The sequence below is a fragment of the Tamandua tetradactyla genome, chromosome 1 (genome assembly GCF_023851605.1).
Source record: "Tamandua tetradactyla isolate mTamTet1 chromosome 1, mTamTet1.pri, whole genome shotgun sequence".
Lineage (NCBI taxonomy): Eukaryota > Metazoa > Chordata > Mammalia > Pilosa > Myrmecophagidae > Tamandua > Tamandua tetradactyla.
The window spans coordinates 173173647-173197380 of NC_135327.1; the positions used below are offsets into that span (position 1 = coordinate 173173647).

The 23734-nt window shown below is 38.0% G+C and overlaps 1 protein-coding gene across 1 annotated transcript in view; it reads left to right on the plus strand.

The window, feature by feature from the left end:
- Window positions 1-8671: 8671 nt before the first annotated feature.
- The window catches only part of MKLN1 (muskelin 1), a 299405-nt gene continuing 284342 nt past the window's right edge, over window positions 8672-23734 (plus strand). The window contains exon 1 of the mRNA XM_077135509.1: window positions 8672-8807. Within this exon, the coding sequence (XP_076991624.1) occupies window positions 8710-8807 (98 nt within the window). The 5' untranslated portion in view covers window positions 8672-8709. The remainder of the gene's footprint in view (window positions 8808-23734) is intronic.

Below are 23734 nucleotides of genomic sequence, written 5' to 3' on the forward strand. Positions count from 1 at the left end.
AAGAGAAAATGAGACAGATAACAAGGGAACAGGGAAGGTCAGAGGATAAAAAAAGATAAACAAGGTGGGAGAGCGGGTAAAAGAAACAGGTAGGAAGAGGGAGTAAGGGGATGAGAAAAATGGGTAAAGGTGGAAGTGAGGGAAAAGACTGAATTGTTTGGGCGATTAAAAAAGAGTGAATGAATATGGGATGATGATGAATATGGTATCTCTAGAGTGTGGGCATTTATAACACCATCACACGGTTTAAATGGCTTAAAATATTGATTAACTACCATTTACAACTCTTTAGGTAGTTAAATAATTTTAGTTGTAGACCTGGTAGATAAGGTGGGCAAGTCATAATGGAAATCTTACAAAATGGATGTCCAAGCTAGTTATCATTGCAGTAACTGGTTTTTTGATGCTGACTGCTCAGAAGGAATTCCAAAGGGAGGAGGAGAGCTCAGCTGCTCTCAGTATCCCTATGACTTAAGGAGGGAAAGTTTTCAACCTAGGTGGCATCTAGAACTCTCTTGAGGAATTTAAAATAACATATATATCAATAAGTAGGTCTCACCTCCAATATGTAATTGGTTTGGGATGTGGTCTGGGTATGGGTATTTTTAGAAGATCCATGTGTGATTCCAATATGCAGCCAAGAGAAACACTGTTTAGAGACTTCACTCTGAATGTGCTCACCAGAGAATCCCATTATAATGCTGGCTATTTTTTAGGTTATGGGAGGAGTAACCAGAACATAAGATACAAATAATTAAGCCAAAGGCCAGAGGTCTCAACTTTTGTGCTATATTTAGTTACTGGCATTGCTGTAAATTGGTTGTGAAATGCGGAGGGGGGTTGAAGCAGAAGGAGATCATTTTGAGGTTATTTGGAAATATGCAGAAAGAAAATGAATTGAAAATATCAATATAAGGAATGTCTTATAAAAATTTGCATTTGAGAAATGATTTGAGGGCATCTATCTGGTGTCTCTTTGAAGGCAAACTCTAGTTGACCACTTCACACTGATCTGAGATGTGGTGGGGGAGTTGAGATAAATGGTTTGCTTCTTTTCTGCTTTTATTGTTGTATTCCATAGCTTAACCAAGTCCCTTTTCCCACTGGACATTCTTTTGTTCCCTTACTCTCAGACCTGCTCTCCCAGCTGGATCTGACTTTTTCTAATATGAAGGCACCAGGAATTTGCTCTCCCAACTGTTTTCCCCCCAGTTCCTTCTTTCCCAAGACTGACTCTTATTTATACAGTCCATTACCTGTACTAATATTCTCAAGGAGGATAATAAGAGGAAGAAGTTGTCCCCAATCAGTCCAATCCTTCTAGGCTAGGTAACCTATACATATTTCCTTTTATAACCACCTTCTGGAGTCAAAGCTCCCTAATCCAGAAAGGGATTCTAATGTGAAGACTTTAATGTTATAAAATAGAAAGAGGCCACAGGGGCCAATATGTATAGGATCATGGTGTTATCTCTAGATGATTCTACTATATTGTGGGGATACTTTAATTAGGAAATATGGCCTTTGACCTGTGGCCTTATGGAGATTATACTACTGCTACCATCACTCCACTACTATTATTAGTTATTTTATATGCATACCCTTTCTGAATGTTTCATGTGTATTAACTCATTTAACATCTGATGACTTTATTGTGAGCTTAATTACCAGATATATCCCCAGCACCTGACATATATATAGTAGGTGTCCAATAAATGTTTTACTAATTGAATGGAAATAAATTCATCCCAGGCGATGTGGGATGAAGCAGGGGAAAATGAGAGGAATTAGTTCTACGTCCTCCTTCATAAAGACCTCTGATTGTGGCGATGGGAGAACAGCACTGAAAGATCCTGACTTAAGAATCTTCTTACGGCAAATGTTTCTACCTGGAGGGTTGGGAGACTTTTTTCTGAGCCAATTTCACTCTTCTCAAAAGGCCTTTTGGTTCCAACTATACTAAGAATCAGTGTTAATTACTTTTTGAAATATTTTGTCAGCTTCATTTAGATGTGGTAATTTGCAAAGCAACTCCCAGCAGTTGACAGTTCATCTATAACTGTGTAGTGCTCAGACCTTTCCTGGGATTCCTGCCCACCTCCTGTGCAGCAGGCAATGACTGCCAAACAAGGATATGTGCTCACCTGGGAGAACTTGGAATCAGTAATGTTTTGTTTTATCTGAGATTTAAAAAATTCTGGAAGGATGAAGGCACAACCATACTTAATCCAGAAAATAAAAGTGAAGTAACTCATAGTTTAAGAATCATTAAGAGCCACACTGGACCGGTGAGGAATTTGTAGCACTGAGAGATTCACTGACAAGGTCAGCTGGCTGGATAGCAGGGAGGCCAGGTTTAGAATCCACATTCCTTGTATGGCACCAAGGCACAAGCTGGGGTCCTCTGGACTTAACTTTGTATGGATGTGGTATGTTTAAATTGCTATTTGTTTCTTTTCTGAAGCTCTTTGCCCTGGCCTGAGACTTTCTGATCGTCCTTCACGCATGCTTCAAGGTCACAGCTCAGACTAAAGCATTTTCACACAAAAAACTAGACACTTAGAAGGAATCAATGCCAGTTTTGGCAATCCCTATGTGCCCACCAAGGAAGGGATAAATTGGTCTCTAGGACCACACCACGAATTTCTAGGTTTGGATGCCAACAAGAAAAAGGATGAATTCTGTCTGATTTATCCAGCAGGCTGTGGCTGCTACTGCTGTTATTACTGCTGCCATCTCCTGGGAGAATACAAATCTTTAGCTTCATACCTGAAGCTAGTCTCAGTGTTCACCTGTGATTTGGGAAAAGGCCCCACTGGGGTAGGGTTAAAGTTCCTTTGTCTTAGAAAATAAAAGTTTATCCCCCTCTTTATCAAATTTTTTATTAAAAAAACAACCCTGGTATACTTTGCTTTTCATCTGCTCCTTTTGGCAAGTGCTGTGCACAAATAAATAACTTAAAACAATAACAGTTGAAATGAGTTAATACCAGAACCATAAGAGAACAGAAATAAGATTGAGGAAGAACTGTTAGCCTTGAGAATACATCAGAGATTTTTTTTTTGGCTTCCTGACTCCTGAATCCTGGGAAGATGTTTGGAATGCATAAAATTTAGCTATGTTAAGGAGACAGATTGTATAATGGAGAGAGCACATAAATCTGACAAATATTAACCCCAAAGAATCTCAGTATACTCGCAGGACTGTTGTGAGGATTAATTGAAATGAGCATTCTCAATCTTCTAATCCCCATAGTAATTTTTTTCATTTACTGACTAAAAAAATGGATTGACAATCCCCATACCTTTAATTCTTTCTAGTCTTCTGATCTATTGATGATTCCTAAGTAAACTCTTTTTTATTTTTTTAAATAATCATAAATTAGTGAGAAATAATTCAGGAGGAACTAAGAGATTCAACTCGGGGAATATTTCTTAATTACCTGTTATATGCTAATCATAGAGGATTTAAGAATAATGTAGGTATAGACCTAAAAAAGTTCCCATTAAGAACAGTAGGGAAAAAAATGACTGAGTATTAGGGACTTGGGCTCTAGATTCAGAGCAATGAACAGCCCAGTTGTGTATTTGAGTTTAGGCATGACAACTAACATATTTGGACATTAATTTCTTCATCTGTTAAATAATAATATTGAAAAGGGAACTTTTTCCAGTTATAGCAGAGCTTGATAGGAGATAGCACACTGAATACTGTGTTGCACTCCAACTGTCCTAACAAGTGCAAGCTGTTAAAAAACCATAAAGTTTGAGTGGCTCTGTTAAGGCAAAATAAAACCTTTACTGGACATATCTGAAGATTTTTCTCCTGACCAATGATTATGAAGCATGTTTTAACCAATCATGTACAGAGCTACTGGCTTATTCTGGATTATTTAGTGTTCATTTTAATCCTTAATTAGTGTAACAACCATGAAATCCCTTTCCTAATACTTAACAATGCCCAGATTTCCCTCTCAGCAAACTGGTGTGTTCCTTTGCCTGAAAGTAAATAAACTCAGCTTTGTTTGGCTTTGGGACTCTGATGGTCTTTCTTCTTCTTCTTTGATCATATCTTATATTTGAAAAGTACTTTACAGTTTATTAAGTCTCTTCCCATATATTAACTCCTTTGAGAAGTCTGATGTGATCAACAAGCATGGGCTGTTGAGCCAGAGATTCTGGTTCCGTCACTCACAAGCTACTTCACTTTGGAGTCTATCAATCAGGGTTCCAGTTGGAAACAGATGGCATGGCCAAATTGGGCAATTTGATTAGTTTAATAAACAAATACTTACTGAGTATGAGAAGAATGTAGGGAATCAGAGGGAGCAAAAGAGGAAGTGGTTTCCAGAACACAAAAGAACTGTGCAGAGAGGCTACTTAAGAGGACTTGTGACCTTTGGTTAAGAGGGCCAGTCAGCCCACAGTGACCTTAAAGGCAGGGAATCAGGGGAATGAATACCAACTTCACTCTCTTCCCTCCCACACATCTGGAAGAACAAACAGGATAACACTTACTTAACTTTTCTGGGCCTTATTTTTCTTGTTTATGAAAAAGGGAATAATGTGTCTTTCTTATCTCTCAGGTTGTTGTGACAAGTCAGAATTTACGTTGTCGCATAGCAGACATACTAGGCACTCATAATTGTTATTTTCTTCCTTCTACTTAATCTCAAACTCCCTTTCCCTTATGAAGTAGATAGGAGAAATATTATTGAATTTAATTTATAGATGTAGAAAACAAGGCTTAGAGAAGTTAAGTGACTCCCTAAGTTCACATAGCTAGAAAAACAGCAAAATTGAGACTGAAACTAAGATCTTCAAAATACACTCTAGCATTCTTTCCCTAGACTATTCCTGTTCCTGATTGTCTCCTTCAAAACAGACTGCCACAGATGTTGTTTTCTCTAGAGCTGCTACATCTTGAGTTATTTACAGAAAAATAGATTGACCCAGCAATATATGCTGAAGTCAAAAAAGCAACCACTGATTGGGTAGATATGAAGGAGGCCAAATGCCTATGAGGTAACTTGGTAAAAGACTCTGTAGGACCCTCATATTGGAGTCTAAGCATTTTCACTTCAATATCCATTAGGCATCACTTATCTATAATACAGTCAAGTCAAGTTTTTTATTCTTTCCAGTTCAAACCTGTTCTAATTTTAAATATTCCCTCCTTAATAAAAGCATCCCCTACCCTTCTTGACTTTTCCTCCTCCCTACCCTCCCTTTTTTTCCTCTTTACCTTCCTACATCAACAAGTCTAGTTGGCTTTACTTCCAAAATATGTACCAATTCTATCATTTCTTTCCATCTCCTCTGCTACCATTCCACAGCTACCTCTGTTTCCTGAACTACTATAATGAGCTCCTATTGGGTGTTCTGTCTTTAACTCTTGTCCTTCTCCAACCCTTTTTTCTGTATTGTAGTCAGCGTTTCCATTCCACGAAAATGACTCCTTACTATGACTAAGGTCCTGATTGCTGTTCTGACTTCACTCTTCCCTTCTATCACTATGCTCGGGCCATTTTTTATTCTTGGAACACATCATCCTCTTTCTTGACTCAGGTTCATTTCAGTAGCTTATTCTCTCTACATTGAAAGTTTTCCCAGACTTTGCATGCTGATCCTTCCCCATTATACAGGTATTAGCTTAAATATTGCCTTCTTAGAGAGGTTTTCCTTTACCATTCAATCTAAATATTACCTTGGTTTAGTCTCTTCTTAGGACTTATCACAGTCTAAAATTATCTAGTTGACTTATTTCTTTATCATATTTGTTATATATTGCCCCACCAGAAAATAAGCTCCATGAAATCAGAGCCCTGGTCTGGCTTGTCTGTTTATCCCTGTCTCTCGCATCCAAGGCAGGGCCTAACACATCATAGCCTCTCAATGGATTTTTCTTGAATGAAAGGATTGTGGATGGCGACAAAGCAAATACAATAAGTTATTTTCTCTGGGAAGTACTTAATATGAGAAACATATTGAGAAGGCATCAGGGAGTAAAAGATGTTTGCCTCTGGAGGAATGACAAGATGACTGGGTCACTAAAGTTGTTGTGTCACTGTAGCTGCTGTTGATTCCCAAAAAGTGATGAGCCATTGTTTAGTTCTCCGTGAGCCTATCAATACATCCCAGTCTTTGAAGTACAGGGGACTGAGAGGGATTACATGGTTGCTGACAGTTATCAGGCCTTTCATGTGTATCCTTACAACCCCCCTAAGGCAATGCCCCAAGGGCAGAGAGCATAAGAGACTCTTAGCTCTAAGAGTCTAACCATTAAACAACCTTCTGTACATTTGAAATTTCTTTATTCTCCTATTTTATCTTAACATTTAAACAAATTTTGGATTCAGTAACATCTTTCTGTATTTATGTTAACATATGAATGCTTTAAATGTTTTTACCACTTGTGAGATTTGTGCTGCAGGAAAGCCATGCTATCCTGGATCCTTATATTCTCCTCGGCATTCACATCTCAGGGTTACAGAAGTGTAAGAAGTCCTGGCACTTTTTCCCCTTATAATTCAAAAGTCTCTAATTCAGGTTCCCTGTTAGTATAATTCATTTCATTCTTCAATAAATATTTACTGAGCAGCTATCATGTGTGAGACAATATAACAGAAATGAGGATTCAGCTGTGAACAAAAGATGCATTATTCCTGTCTTCATGGGACTTGGAGTTTAGGGAGAGACAAAGAGAAATAAAGAGGCAATTAAAATGTATTGTAATGTTTGCTAGAATAAGGAGGGAAATTCAGGCTGCTAAAAGAAATGTAGAAAATGTCACTTAACTGTAAAGTAGGTCATGTGGAACGATTTTCTTGAATGAAATAATCTGAAGATTGAGCAGGAATGGCTAGGTGAAGTATGGGAACATTTTCCAGGTATGGCTTAGACGAAGCCCTGGATGCCAGAAAGCGCACAGAACCTACTAGAAGCTAATCAATATGGTTATTTGGTGTGACCAGAGTAAAGAGTGCTAAGGAGAAAGAAGTGGGAGATTAAGGCTGGAGATATAATCAGGACCAGATAATGAACAGCCTCTGTTAAGGAGTTTAGATGTTACTTGAAGGGCAAGAGAAAGTCACTGAAAGCTTGTGAGGAGAAAGAAAACTGATTAATATGTGTTTTTTTTTTTTTTAAAAAAAAAGATCACTTAAGAACCATAACTCTATGTCTGGAAAAGACTTTACTTACATTAAGGTAAGAGATGTAATTAGTAAATTTTGGGCCCAAAACTAATTGAACTAAGTCATCATCTTAATCTTTGAAATACTTCCTCTCCCCTAAAGATAACCACCATCATCTCTGATATTAACCCCCTCTGGCATCTTCCATTGCCCCCCCCCACTTGCACTTGAGCTTTGTTTTTGGCAGTTTCCCAACTCAAGTTACTAGAATTACAGTACTCCCTCAAGGAATACTTTTCCAACATGGAAACTTCTTTAGACCATACAATACGCTGCAATACTCAAAGCACATGTAATTAAATTTTTTTCCAGAGAATTCACAAATTAATTGATGATTCTGTGCCCCAGACTATGAATACCTTGCATTTGGGTTTCTCCTTCATATCCAGCACATGTACTTTTAAAGACTAACATACCTGTGGCCTTCTTGTTTGGTAATCCTAATGGAGGCCACTATTAAGATATCCTTCTCAATAAAGTGGAAGTTGGAAAAGATTAGAGTAAGGGCAGGTTAATGATTATAATGGGAAAAGAACACAATTATTGAGGTGTTTTAGCTCATTTGCTCAACCACTAAGAAACTCTCTGAGTTTTTCCATACTGTCCAGGCTTTCAGGTATCAAATCTCTTAAGACAATGAGTAACCATTATTTTAGTAACTGCAGTGGTCAAGCCAAGGGATAAATTTGCATAAACCTGAGGAACAGATATTTGATGGGAGCATAATCTAAAACTGCCAGATATTTAGTCTGTCTTCTTTTAGATAAGAAGCTGGTATGGTGCCCATATGACACTCATGTGCTAGGGTAGTAATTCCCTTTATGAAGAAGGAAGGTCTTTTTCTTGGCCCCTTCGGTAACTTGGGCTACATTTCTGTCAGAGTTAAAGGTGGGTATATTTACCAACGGAAAAATGACGACATTAGCTTCCCAACTCTGAGAGGACACAAGAGTATTTCCTTTTCCTGTCAACACTGTTCGAAAATAGGGACTCTGGAACACAGGACAAGACATTTAAAACAAACACAACTTCTGAAGAAAAAGCATTAGCTCTTCCACGTTCCTTCAGTGCTGTTTTCTTAAAGGATTTATGAACTGGATAAAGTAGTGGTTTCCCAAAGTCGCAGTTCGTTTTCTCATTTTCCTTTCCGCCCCCAGACTACAATTTATACCTTTTCAGGATACTCTTTGTCCTTACCTCTGCTTGTAAGAAAAGTTCTTTGCACCACTCCCCTCGGAGCCCCAGAGAAAAGCCCCTCAAGTTCTCACACTTCAGTTCCATTTTAGGCCAGTTACCAATGCAGCGAACAGAGGTCAGTACAGGAAGCCTTAGAGTAGAAAGGAGACTTGGCGTGCGTTTGGGTGCTCCACCACCACTTGTCCGCAGGAGTGGGATTGCCGGAAACCGAGAAGGGACTGCCGCGGTAGGTGGCGGCCCCTTTAACAGCAGGCCACGCCCCCACCCCTCCTCCCGCGCGGCCGGCAGTAGGTGGCGGCCGCTACGGTGCTGACAAGATGGCGGCCGGTGGGACTGTGGCTGCGGCGCCGGAGTGCCGGCTTCTGCCCTATGCGCTACATAAGTGGAGCTCTTTCTCCTCCACCTACCTTCCCGAGTAAGTACCGAGCCCGGGGCTCGTGCTGCCCTACTCATCGACCTAAGCATGGCTGAACCAAGGGTGCAATGGCGGGCAACTGAGCTGAAAGGCCCAGGCGGGGCCTGGTGAAGGGGACGCGCAGCCTCCGGAGTCTCAGTCCAGCAGCTCGGAGCATTGCCTGCCCACGCCTCCTGGAGGGGAGGTCGGGACAGCCAGGTTAGGGGGAAGGGGCGAAGTGTTTGGACACTGCAGAGGGCGAGTAGGAGAACTCAGATTACGGTTTTGTTGCGTGGGATTTGGGGGTTGAGAAGAGCTTGGGGTCGGGTAGCTCCGGGAGGTGGCACAGGATTCGGGGTTTTCGTGATCCGAACGGCGAGCAAACTAGTGAGGAGTCTGAGGTCTTCGGAGGTGGCCGGCGACGGGGGACGGTTCTTTCGAGTGCTGCCGGGACAAAGCGTAAACCTGACTGTTTCTGAGAGGGGTCATTAAAAGTGATTAACTCTAGAGGAGCGGTGAAAGTCAAGGAAGGCAGAAAAGTTGTGGAACTCATCTGAAGCCTTCCCAGTGGAGGGAATATGTAGGATTTGCACGCTTTTCTGACTAGAAGTTCTGAGAAATGTGAGTGGGAAGGAGGGACATTACAGAAGAGTTCCATTATATTACGGCTTATTAGAACATGGCTTCATCTAGACATAGGCCAGTTTTTTATATCAACCTCAAATATAGACAAAAAGTTTGGCTTTATTGAATTTGACCAACAATAGCAGCTTGGTCTGGATCCCTGACTTAGGCGTTAAAACGAATTCCATTGCATTAGGACCGTATGTTTTTCTGTAACAGTTTCCTTCTGTAATGGTGAAACTAAGCCCTCATGGTGTGTTTTCTTTATCTTTAGCTTATTTTTGAGGGAAGGAGCAGATGTAACTCCAATTTACATACAGATGGAGAAACTGGCCTAGTAAAGTTTAACATCTGTGAAGACCCTGAAGTATTCATCCTGGACCATGGTCCCACAAGCCCAAATATATTTTTATGAACAAAACAAGTTATATATAATATGTTTTTATGTTACTAGACAAAGTTACAATCTGTGAAGCATACTCAAGTTTTGCACCTATATTTTCAAAGACCTTCACATTTTCCCAAATTTGACTTCTGTATTCAAATCAGTAAAAAAATGCCAAAATACAGCTGTGACTAGAAGAATCTCTCTTGACTTCCAGTTCATTCTCCTATTCACCAGGTCAGGGGTTGGCAGTCAGACCTTCTTCAGTAGAATCTGGTTCAGAGAAGAATGCCAAGTGACCTGTGGTCTGATTTGAATTGTGTAGCTTATTGATGGCTGCTCATATGGCCATGACCCTGCTCGATGCTGGAACCCAACTTTTTTTAAAAATTTATTTATTAATTAAAAAAATAAAGAAACAAAATAAAACAGCATACATAATCAGTAATTCACAATATCATCACTTAGTTGCATATTCATCATTTCTTAGAACATTTGCATTGATTTAGAAAAAGAAATTAAAAAATAACAGAAAAAGAAATAAAACGATAACAGAGAAAAAAAGTTGTATATACCATACCCCTTACCCCTCGCTGTCATTGATCACTAGCATTTAAACTAAATTTATTTTAGCATTTGTTCCCCCTATTATTTATTTTTATTCCATATGTTCTACTCCTTTGTTGACAAGGTAGATAAAAGGAGCATCAGACACAAGGTTTTCACAATCACACAGTCACATTGTGACAGCTGTATCATTATTCAATCATCCTCAAGAAACATGGCTACTGGAACACAGCTCTACATTTTTAGGCAGTGGAATCCAACTTTTAATTTGAGGGTAAGCCAGGTAAACCTTCTAGCCCTCAGCTGGAATTAGAATATGGTTCTAAGTACTTGACCTCTGATTTTCTGAATTAACAGATTCTTCAATCTGAAGATATTCAGCATTTTTAAATGCCCAGGTTAGGATCACATTTGGGAATTGCAGTGGCACTGTTTGATCTAATAACTGTAGAGACATTTTGCTGGCTTTGAGCTGAGCTGTTTCCAGGATTTCACTCCTTAAACTTCTTCCAGGATTTCACTCCTTAAACTTCTGGTGAAACTCAGATATCACAAGTCCCATCTGAGTTGAGTACAAAAGGAAGAGTACCTTTCAAGCAGAAAATGATTTAGTTGGATGGCATTTAAGGTTTTAATATATTAATATGAAAACTGGGAGGACTTTTGAACTACATTTTATACAATAGATAATTTCATTAATATGCAGTGATTATTGTCTTGTTTACGTATTATTGATCAACTTAGTTTAGAAAGTAAAATTTGATGCATTTTTAAGTGTATACTTTTTTTACTGTGAAATATATCTACAAAAAGCAATGAATTTCAAAGCACACTGCAATAATTGGTTATATAACAGATTCCAGTGTTTGGTACGGGTTACAGCTCCACAATTTTAGGTTTTTCCTTCTGGCTGCTCCAAGATGCTGGAGACTAAAAGAAATATCAGTATAGTGATTCACCAATCATACTCATTTGTTAAATCCTATCTTCTCCTTTGATCTTTCTCTCAGTCTTTAGGAGTATTTGGGCTATGCCCATTCTATCTTTTTTATGTTGGAAAGGGCTGTCGCTAATATGGGATAGGGGGATGGAACTAGTTGATGTTCTGGAGAGGCTGACCCTCCTGTGTTTCAGGACTTATCTGGCCTAGGAACCCATCTAGAGGTTGTAGGTTTCTGGAAAGTAATCATAGGGCATGGAACTTTTGTAGAATCTCAGTAGGCCCTAGGATTCTTTAGGGTTGGCAGGAATGGTTTTGATTGGGGTTTGGTAAACCATGATGAATAACAATATCTAGCTGAAGCTTGCATAAGAGTAGTTTCCAAAGTAGTCTCTTGACTCTGTTTGAATTCTCTTAGCCGCTGATACCTTATCTGTCACACTTCTTTTCCCCCTTTTGGTCAGAAAGGCATTGTTGATCCCATGGTGCTAGGGCCAGGCGCATCCCTGAAAGTCATATATATCCCCCATTGCCAGGGAGACTTTCTCCTCTGGATGTCATATTCCATGTAGGGGAGAGGGTAATGATTTTGCTTGGAGAGTTGGACTTAGAGAGAGGGAAAGGCCACATCTGAGCAACAAAAAGAGGTATTCTGGAAGTAACTTAGGCATAACTGTAGGTGGGCTTACCTTCTCCACTTAAAAAATAAGCTTCACAAGAGCAAGCCTCAAGAATTAAAAGCTTGGCCTGTTGACTTGGGAGTCTGTAATATTTGAGACAGTATCAATTGTTTCCCGGGTGGTAAAATTTAGTAGTTCCTTATTTTCTCTCCCATCCCTCAAGGAACTTTGCCAGTACTTTTTTCTTTGCATGGGCAGGCTCTGGGAATTGAACCCAGATCTCTGACATGGCAGATAAGAATTCTGCCACTGCACCACCGCTGCACCACCCCCAATACTTCTTAATTATCTGCTCAACATACTCTGGAATGTATCTGGGCATTACATTAAGCTATACAGAATTACCAGCCTTCATTCCCATTCTAGGCTCCATGTGTTTGGATTGTTTAATTGATCTGTTCACACTGGTTGAGTTAGATTATGTGCTACAGAAAATTTAGGTTTAGGACAAAATAAACCTCTCTTCCTTTGGTCTCATAGAGTAGATGAAGTTCTAAACTACAGATAATGTCCTTCTTACCCCTCTGTTTTGTTTTACCTTAGTCCTGAATTGATCGGCTTCATTCTTATCTCTAATTGAAGCCTGATCTCATTTTCAGTTTCTTTAACAGCTGCTGTATATGGCAATGCTGACCTTCAGAACTGCAGAACTCCTACACTGAGCCTTGGTGAAACACAGGTACCCAAAGTTTCAGGGAAATACTAGGTTATACATATATAGCATAGCCTCTCAAAACCTAGAAATAGCAATCACAGCTGCAGACTAAATTTTTTTATAAATATTTTCTAAATGAGACCATGTAATATTTGCTCTTTTGTTTCTGGCTTATTTCGCATCACATGTGTCTCCCAAGTTCATTCACAATATTGTATGCCTCTCGACTTTGTTTCTTTCTGTAACAACACAATATTACATCATGTATTTACACCGCCATGTAAATTCCACCATTCCACTTCTCAGTCAGTGTATCCTTCAGCCACCTCCTTCCATTGAGCATCATGTATAATGTCCAAAATCAACAGTCCATGTCTCCCATTATCCTCACTTAGGGGTATAATCATCAGCACTCTCAGTTTTAGGCAAGTTTCATTGCTCCTAAGAGAAAAATAACTGATTAACATACCCTCACCACATAGAAAATCCAAACTTCCCCTTAACTGCTGTCCTCCCCCCACCCCCATTATTTATCCCTCATATTGCTGTGATACTGTTGATGTCTTCCTGTTAAGCATAGCCCATAGCATGTAATGGTTTTCTCTCTATAACCTGATATATAAACTCTTTGTACGAGATTCATACCTTTGAAGTAGTTCATGCGAGGACTTATATTTGTAGTGTTAATTGGTGGGTAATACATGGTTCTGTACAATCCCTTTCAATCAAATTTACCTTTAATATGGCACTATTGTTTATAGACCCACTGATGACCTGCCTTCACTTCTGTCTATTCCCTCACGTTTGATTCAACCTCTTAGCTAACCATTTTCCCATCTCTAGCTTCTGTGTACCTCTAGGTCCCCTGTACTCTGGGCATTACATTAAACTCTGAGTTTAATAGCCAGGGTTATAAAAGCAAAATCATATAATATCTATCCATTTTGTATCTGGCTTATTTCAGTCAGTATTATGTCCTCAAGGTTCATCCATCTTCTCGTATGCTTCAGGACGTCATTTCATCTTACAGTTGTATAATATTCCATCATATGCATATGCCACATTTTGTTTATCCACTCATCTGTTGAAGGGTTCTTGGAGTCCATCTTTTGTCAGTTGTGAGTAATGCTGCTGTGAACATCGGTGTGCGAATGTCCATCTGTGTCACTGCTTTCAGCTCTTCTGGGTATATACTAAGTAGTGGTCTTGCTGGATTGTAGGGTAACTAGATATTTAGTTTTCTCAGGAGTTCCTGAGTACTGTTATACATTCCCACCAGCAGTGCTAAGTGTCTCGATTTCTCCACATCCTCTCCAACATTTGTAGTTTCCTGTTTGTTTAATAGCAGCCATTCTTATAGGTGTGAGGTGGTATCTCATTGTAGTCTTGATCTACATTTCCTTTATAGCTAATGAAAATGAATATCTCTTCATATGCTCTTTAGCCCATTTTATAATTGGGTTGTTTGTTCTTTTGCTGTTGAGTTGTATGATTTATTTATGTATATGGGATATCAAACCTTTATCTGATATGTGATTTCCAAAAATTTTCCACTGAGTTGGCTGCCTCTTCACCTTTTTGACAAAGTTTTTTGAGGCATAAAAGCATTTGATTTTGAGGAGTTCCCATTTATCTGTTTTTTTTCTTTCATTGCTTATGCTCTGGGTGTAAAGTTTAAGAAACTACCTCCTATTACTAGGTGTATTAGTTTGAAAGCTGCTGGAATGTACTACCAGAAATGGAACAGCTTTTATACAGGGGAATTTAATAAGCTACAAGTTTACAGTTGTAAGCCTATAAAAATATCCAACTAAGGTATCCAGGGAAAGGCATCTCAACTCAAGAAAGGTTGATGAGTCAGAAACACATCTGTCAGCTGGGTGGTGACATGGCTGGCAGCTGCTGGACCTTGGCTCCTGGGCTCCATTTCTTTCAGCCTCTGTCACTGTGGGGTTTCCTCACTTTGCTTGTCTAGGGCTGGCTTTCATCTCTTGGCTTCTCTTGGCTCTCTCCAGGTTCTGGCTTGCTTAACATATTATAGTGATGTCTGCTGGACTCTAAGCATCTCCAGACACTAGTGTCTCTGTGTCAGCTCTGCTCTGAAGTTTCTGTTGGCTTTGAGGTTTCTGTAGTTTCTCTAGACTCTGTTGTTTCTGGGTCTCTCTCCAAAATGTTTTCCTCTTTTAAAGGATTCCAGTAAGCTGATCATGACCCACCTGGAATGAGTGGAGTCACATCTCCATCTAATCAAAAGGTAGTATCTACAGTTGGGCACACCACATCTCCATGGAGATAATCTAATCAAAAGATTCCAACCTATGTTATTGCATAAGGATTTTTAAAAAAAGGCTGCTCCCACAAGATTGTATCAGAATTAAAAAATGGCTTTTCTAGGATACATAATAATATTTTCAAACCAGATGAGCATCTAGGTTTGCATATTCCCGGTTTACAGATTCAAGGTATGATGGGGCCTTTTCATTAAAACTAACATCTCTTGTAGGCTATTGAATAGAAATAGACAGAAACATCTGTGCCCAATAGAAAAGGAGGCAAGTGGGTAGAGGCAGTGGGTGGGGACTGGGAGATGACTGCTTAGCATATGTCTGTGACTTCCCCAACAGGCCCTTTTATTATAATGACGTGTTCCTAGCTCTAGTAAATGCTTCTTGCCTTTTGCCTTGAAGTCAACTAAAAATAGCTCCACCCGCTTTATGTTGGCTAGTATGTATATATATGGTATAACTTTTCCCCTCCTTTAACTTTTAATCTCCCTGTATCTTTAAGGTCAATTTGTTCTAAGCAGTATACAGATTTTTGTTTTTAATACACTCTGACAGTCTTTCCCTTTTTTTGACCTTTTTAGCTCATTAATATTTAATATAGTTACTAATAAGTTAGCTATAGTTTCCATTTTATTATTGCTTTCTATTTGTCCTATCTGTTGTATTTTCTGGCCATTTTGCCTTCTTTTGGATTAACTAAGTATTTTGAACAGCATTATTCCATTTTGCCTTTTCTTTTTGCTTGTTGGTTATACATTCTTCTACTTTTCTTTTGGTGATTACCCTAGATTAACAGACATTCTTGTTGTGTATTAGAGTGTAGTATTCATTAGGTTTTTTAAAATCATAAGTCAGTGAATGCTAGGACCCTATAATACTTTATTTAATACCACTTACCGCACATTTGCCTTTTATGTTGTCATTGGCATGCATTTAAATTCTATGTTTATTTAAAACCCCACAGCCTTTATTATTTTGTACAGTAAATATTCAGATGTTTCCTTTTTTATTATTAATTTTTCCTTGCATTTCCATGTTTCCATCTGAGATTATTTTTCCTCTGAAGAATTTCCGTTATTAATTCTCTTAGCATGGATTTGCTAGTGCTGAATTCTCTTACTTTTTGTTTGTCTGAAATGTCTTCACCTTTTTACCTTTGAAGGATCTTAATTCTACGTTAATGACATTTATTTTTTATAGCACTTTAAAGATCCCATTCTGTTGTGTCCTGGCTTCCATTGCTTTTATTGAGGAATCAGCTGTCAGACTTATTGTTTCTTCTTTGAAAGTACTGTGACCTTCTTTTTCAGTTACAATCAAGACTTTCTCTTTGATTTTTATCAGTTTTACAGTGGTTCACCTACAAATGGTTTTCTTTGGGTTTATTCTGTTCCTAGCACCTCTTGAATTTGTGGCCTGAGTTTTCCATCAGTTCTGGAAAAATTAGGTATTCCTTCATATATTGTTTCTGTTCCATTCTTTTTCTTTTTCCCTCTTTGACTCTAATTGAATGTATATTATACCCTTTGTCATGCCCATGTATCTCTTATACTTTTTTCTTATTTTCTGTAATTTTTTTCTCTCCTTCATTCTGCATAAGTTCTATTTGCCTGTGTCCCAGTTCACTAATTCTTTATTCAGCTATGCCCAATTTACTTTGAACTCCATCTGTTGTTTTCTTAATTTCAGTTAGAACATTTTTGGCTTTAGAATTTTCACTTGATTCTCTTTTTTTAATAGACTCTAATTATCTTTTGAAAATCTTGTTGTGATCTGTTTTCTTGAACATGTTAGCCAAGTTATTTATTTTTAAAAAAATATTTTTGTTGACAAAACAAAACAGCATACAGACATGAACATTCTTAACATATGAACATTCCATACTTGGTGTACAGTGATTCACAATATCATCACATGGTTGTACGTTCATCACCATGTTCATTTCTTAGAACATTTGGATCACTCCAGAAAAAGAAATAAAAAGAAAAAAGAAAAAACTCATACATGCTGTCATGGTCAGGTTCATGTGTCAACTTGGCCAAGTGGTGGTTGAGCAAGTACTAGGTTGTCTGTTGCAATGAGGACATTTCATAAATTAAATCATGATCATGTCAGCTGCATCCACAGCTGATCCCATTTGTAGTCAGCCAAAGGGGCATGTCTTCTGCAATGGGTGATGCTTAATCTAATCACCAAAAGCCTTATAAGGAGGATTCAGAAGAGACAGGTTCTTCCTGTTTCGGCTGGTGAGCCTCTCCTGTGGAGTTCGTCCAGACCCTCCATCAGAATCGTCAGCTTCACAACCTACTCTGCAGATTTTGGACTCTGTGTTCCCGCGGTCACGTGAGACACTTTTATAAATTTTATATTTGCAAGTGTTCCCTGTTAATTCTGTTTCTCTAGAGAACCCTAACTAATACACATGCCATATCCCTTACCCTTCCCTCTCATTGACCACTAGTATTTCCATCGACCCAACGTATTTTAACCTTTGTTCCCCCTATTTTTTTTCCTATATCCCTTATCAACCCCTTCCATTGATCACCAGTATTTCAGTCTACTCAATTTATTTTAATGTCTGTTACTGCTATTATTTATTTATTTTTATCCATATTTTTTACTCATCTGTCCATTCCGTAAATAAAAGGAGCACCAGACACAAGATTTTCACAATCACACAGTCACATTGCGAAAGCAATTTCATTATGCAGTCATCTTCAAGAAACGTGGCTACTGGAACACAGCTCTACAGTTTCAGGTTCTTCCCTCTAGCCACTTCAGTATACCCCAAACCAAAAAGGGGATATCTGTATGTTGCATAAGAATAACCTCCAGGGTAACCTATTAACTCTGAAATCTCTCAGCCACTAACACTTTATTTTGTCCTATTTCTCTCTTCCCCCCAAGAAGGTTTTCCTATTCCCTTGATGCTAAGTCCCAGCTCATTCTAGGATTTCTGTCCCACATTGCCAGGAGGTTTACACCCCTGGAGTCATGTCCCTCATAGAGTCGGGGAGGGCAATGAGTTTGCTTGTTATGTTGACTGAGAGAGAGAGGCCACATGTGAGCAATGAAAGAGGTTCTCTGGGGGTGACTCTTAGGCCTAATTGTAAGTAGAATTAGCCTATCCTTTGAGGGTATAAGTTTCATATGAACAAACCTCAAGATTGAGGGCTCAACCTATTGATTTGGTTGTCCCCTCTGCTTGTGAGAATATCAGGAATTTTCCAAATGGGGAATTTTTCCCGTGTCTCACCATTCCCTCGAGGGGACTTTGCAAATTCTTCTTTATTCACTGTTCAGATCACTCTGGGATTTATCGGGTCATCACACTGGACAAACTACAAAGATCTCATGCCCTATTCAAGGTTCCATATAATTATAGTATTCAATTGAACTGTCCATGTAAGTTAAATTAGGAAATGCGCTAGTGAAAATATAAATTTTGTACCAAATAAACATTTTTTTGCTTTAGTCTCACACAGAAGTTGAAGTTTTTAAATATGAATGACCATCTGTTTTCAGCACCCTGCAATATTGACATTCCTTTGTTCTTCCTTATGCAAAACATTTTTTAATTTGTACATTTAATCACCATCAATATACAATCTAGGTATTTCTAGATTATACCATCTCAGCCTTTATCGTCTTTCCTTCTGGTTTCAAATGTGCCTCCAGCCCTCCTCCCTCTATCATTTCAAATACAACTTCATTCATTGTACTTACATTATTGTGCTCCAATCAGGTAGTATTGTGCTATCCATTTCTGAATTTTTACAATCAGTCTTCTTGCTCAGTCTGTATCCCTTCAGCTCGAATTACCCAATCTCTTCTCTTTTTCTACCTCCTGATACCTCTGTTCTTAACTGAAATTCTCCAAGTTCGTTTGTTAATGTTAGTTCGTATCAGTGAGACCGTACAGTATTTGTTCTTTTGTTTCTGGCTAATCTCTCTGAGCATGATGTCATCAAGGTCCATCCACACTGTTATATGCTTCATGACTTGATTCTGTCTTACAGCTGTGTAATATTCTGTCGTATGTATATACCACAGCTTGTTTAGCCACTCATCTGTTGATGGACATTTGTGCTGTTTCCATCTCTTGGCAATTATAAATAATGTTGATATAAACACTGGTGTATAAATGTCATTTTGTGTCCTTGCCCTCATGTCCTCTGAATAGATACTTAGCATTGGTATTGCTGGATCATATTAGCCAAGTTATTTTAAAGTTTGTGTTTGAAAACTCAGTATTTTATTAACTATTGGTTTTTCCCCTTTGGTTCTATATGTTGACGTGCCTGGTAATTATTATTTTTTTTGTAACTTTTGATTTAATGCCAGACATTGTGTGCAAAATTTTAGAGGCAATTATAAATTATAGTTATTGTAGTTCATACTTCTTCAAACAGGATTCACTGCATCTTTTGGGTGCATGGCATTTCAAGTCCTAGCTGCCTCAGAAGAAATTTGTGTGAGTGTGTGTGTTTTATATAGCATTCCTAGTTGTTCTAAGAGTCTGCTACAGCCTTCTCTGTCTTATCTGGAAGCATAAATCTTTCTGTGTTTAGCTCTTTTGAAATAGCCTTGTATCTTGTAGGCCACGGAGTTAATTATGGTTATATTTAACTTTTTATTGTTCAGAACTTGAGCCCCAGATTTTTTTGGCTCTTACTTAGTGTTTTCCTTCATTTTGTCTTTTGATGCCTTTGCTGTTTGTTTCTAATATCTGATGGGAAAAATTGTACACCAGAAATAACATTACTTGTTAGAAATTGTTTTAAATACTTACTAAGAGTTAATGTGAGATTTTACTTTTGGTTTTGTAGATGATTTGCATATCTCTTTTCAGACTTCTTTAAGAAGCCCCCAAATGGAGAGTTCCGTCGTTGCCATCCTTATTCTCCCTTCCTATAATGTGATTTTTATAGTCTGTCTTTTTATTAGAATTTTCATGGAAGTATTATATTTATGTGAAGACATTGTATTTTTAGAAGGACAATATTTGGGCCTAGTCTTAATATTTTGGTTTATAAACATTGCTAGTATTTAATTCTATTTTATATCCTTATGTTCCTTTAATATTGCTGGTATTTATTATAGTCAGTATCACCTATGTATTTATTGTCAAGCAAATTGTCTTGTATAAATCGAAATGCTAAATTATTTTAAGTAAACTTGGATAATTCCCTTTCATCCTTTCTCTCATTGTTTTTTTTTCTTCCTTTTCCTCTGTGGTTTAAGTAGCTTCAACAGAAGAGCCATAACAGATTGAAGACGTAATTACTATTTTTCAGCTGTCAGCTAAAATATCACCTTCTCAGGAAAACCTCTTTGACCCCTGTTTTGGTTTCCCAGCGGCAGTCACAAATACCACAAAATGGGTTGGCTAAGCCAAAGGAAATTTATTGGCTCGTGGTTTTGAGTCTAGAAGTCCAAAATTGAGGTGTCAGCAAGGTGATGCTTTCTCCCTGAAGGCCATGGTGTTCTGGAGGTGGCTGCCTGCCTTAGTTTTTTCATCACATGGCAATGCACATGGCAATATCTTCTCCTTTCTTTTCTGGGTTCTTTGGGTTTGTGGTTTTATCTTCTCCTCCTGGTTTCTCCTTCTGTGTCCAATTTCCTTTACTTAATAAGGACTTCAAGTACATTGGATTAATGCCACCCTCATTCAGTTTGGGCACACCTTTGAGGATGATGGCTAATAACATCTTCGAAAGGTCCTATTTACAAATGCCTTTTATGGGGGCCATGATTTATTCCCCAACAAACTCCCTACCTCCATCTGCCAAATGAGACTGACACCCTTCAGCCTTGCAGTTAAATCCTTTCATAGCAACTTGCACTTTTCTGATATATCCCTTATTATAATTTATAATTTATACATTTATATGTGTGATTTCTTGATTAATAGCTATTTCTCCAATTAAACCACAAGCTCCATAGGTTTTCCCCCTCCTCATTATTGTAACTCTAGTGTAGTATGTATTAAATGAATGAATGAGTGAACTAACTAGCTATTTTGACTACTTTTCACTTTCAAATGCAATTTTGGTCTCGGGCCAGAAGAAGTCATCTCCTGGTCATGTCCAGAATATCAAATAATGGGTAAAATTTAAGTCCATACTGCAAATTTTTATGGTTTTCATCAGTTTTGGGGAATATTTTAAGTGGAAATGGTTATTGCTAGTTGATGTTATATTTTGAAAGACTTACAGTACTAGAAAGTGTCCTACCTATCTTGGAATTTTAAAAGGCTTTTATTATCAGGTTATTTATACTTCATATAACATTGTTTCAGATGAAAATTTGAGAGCTTAAAATCTCTATTTGTTTCAGAATCTATTTTCTGAATAGCTTTCACTAATTTTAGAGTATATTACCAATAGTTTGATTAATTGTAGGCCAAGAATAACTTCTCCCAATTGCTTAAAAATAAGTATATTTGCTGCACTTCAGGTTTATTGTTCGGTGAAATCTCTGTGATAGTTTAGCTATTCCTATATCTTCCTTTGGTTTTGTTCAGAGTATATGTGTATGGGTTGACCCCATTGCCTACATCTTTGAAAATATCTGTCTACATACTTATATAGAGATATAGTCACATACCTTGTGATAGGGGTATGAATTGAAAGTTACACCCTTTTTTCCTAAAAATTATATTTTTACAAGAGAACTATTGAATGAGAGATATTTTTTAAAGGGATAAAACTTAAGTTGTTTCTGAGCTTTTTCCTTACACAAAGTAAGGCATGGAATTTTAAAGAATATTTTTGTTGAGAAATCTTCACACACGTACTCCATACATAGTGTACAATCAGTGGCTCACAGTATCATCACATAGTTGTGTGTTCATCACCATGATCATTTTTTAGAACATTTGTATCTCTCCAGAAAACGAAATAAAAAGAAAAAAGAAAAAACTCATACGTACCATATACTTTACCCCCCTCTCATTGACCATTAGTATTTCCATCTTTCCAATATGTTTTACCCTTTTATTTATTTGTTTATTTTATCTATATATTTTTACTCATCTGTCCATTCCCAGGGTAAAAAGAGCATCAGACACAGATTTCACTATCACACAGTCACTTTTAAGCATTACATCTTTATACAATTGTCTTCAAGAATCAAGGTTACTGGAACACAGCTCAACAGTTTCAGATACTTCCCTCCAGCCACTCCAATACACCATACACTAAGAAGGGATGTCTATGTAGTGCATAAGAATAACCTCCAGGATAACCTCTGAACTCCGTTTGAAATCTCTCAGCCACTGAAACTTTATTTTGTCCCATTTTTCTCCTCTCCCTTTTGGTCAAGAAGACTCTCTCAATCCCATGGTGCTGGTTCTCTCCTCATCCTGCAATTGCTTTCTCACATTGCCAGTGAGATTTACACCCCTGTGAATCATGTCCCACATAGGAGGGAGGGCAGTGAATTCATCTGTTGAGTTGACTCAGAGAGAGAGGCCAAATCTGAGGAACAAAAGAGGTTCTCTGGGGGTGAGTCTCCTAGGCCTAATTTTAGGTAGACTGGTCTGTTCTTTGTAAGAATAAATTTCATAGTGAACCCCAAGATCGAGGGCGTGGCCTTATTGATTGGTTGTCCCCGCTGCTTGCGAGAAAATTGGAAATTCTCCAAATGGGAAAGTTGAATATTCTCTACTTTTTCCTCATTCTCCCAAGGGAACTTTGCTAACACTTATTTAGTCACTGCCCAAATTTATTGGGACATCACACTAACCTGGACAAACCAGCAAAATCTTATACCCTATTCAAGATTCCATGTGCTTATGGTATTTAACTAAATTGACCATACAAGTTAAATTAGGAAAATACACTACACAAAATACAGATTTTGCATCCAATAAACATCTCTCCTTTTAGTCTCAAACAGAAGTTGAGGTTTTAAAATATAGAGGATATCATCCTTTTCCTTGTGTTCTGATATACCTTAGTCCTATCCAGATCAGCTTCATTCATATATCTACTCGAAATCTGATCAGTTTTTCAACTTTTAAAAAGTTCCATATGGGATTCTGCTGACTTTCATAGCTTCAGAGCTCTGAGTCTCCAGTGTCGCATAAATATCCGAAGTTTCTGGGCACGACCAAGGCATAGATTTTTTTGTTTAACTTCTTTTTTTGTATGATATAACAAATATACAAAGCAAAGAAAGAATAAAGCCGTAGTTTTCAAAGCACTCTTCAGCAAGTAGTGACAGGACAGATCCCAGAGTTTGTCATGGGCTATCATATTATCATCTTAGATATTTCCTTCTAGCTGCTCCAGAACATTAGAGGCTAGAAGGAATAAATATATATTTTAGCTCACAGTCTACTTTTTTTTTTCTTTTTTGTGAAGAATAACATATACAGAAGTAAATTTCAAAGCACAGCACAACAATTAGTTGTAGAACAGAGTTCAGAGTTTGGTGTGGGTTACAGTTCTATAATTTTAGGTTTTCACTTCCATCTACTCTAAGATACTGGAGACTAAAAGAGATATCAGTTTAATGATTCAACAGTCATATTCGTTTGTTAAATCCTACCTTCTTTGTATAACTCCAACATCACCTTTGATCTTTCTATCCCACTCTGCAAGTGAAATCATTGCCCTCCCCCGTACCTGGGACATGATATCCAGAGGTGAAAACCTCCCTGGTGGTGTGGGAGATAACTCCCAGGATGATTTGGGTATTTGGGCTATGGCCATTCTAAATTTTTCATGTTGGAAAGGGCTATCAATAATATGGGATAGAGAGATGGAACTAGCTGATGTTCTGGAGAGGCTGGGCCCTCTAAGTT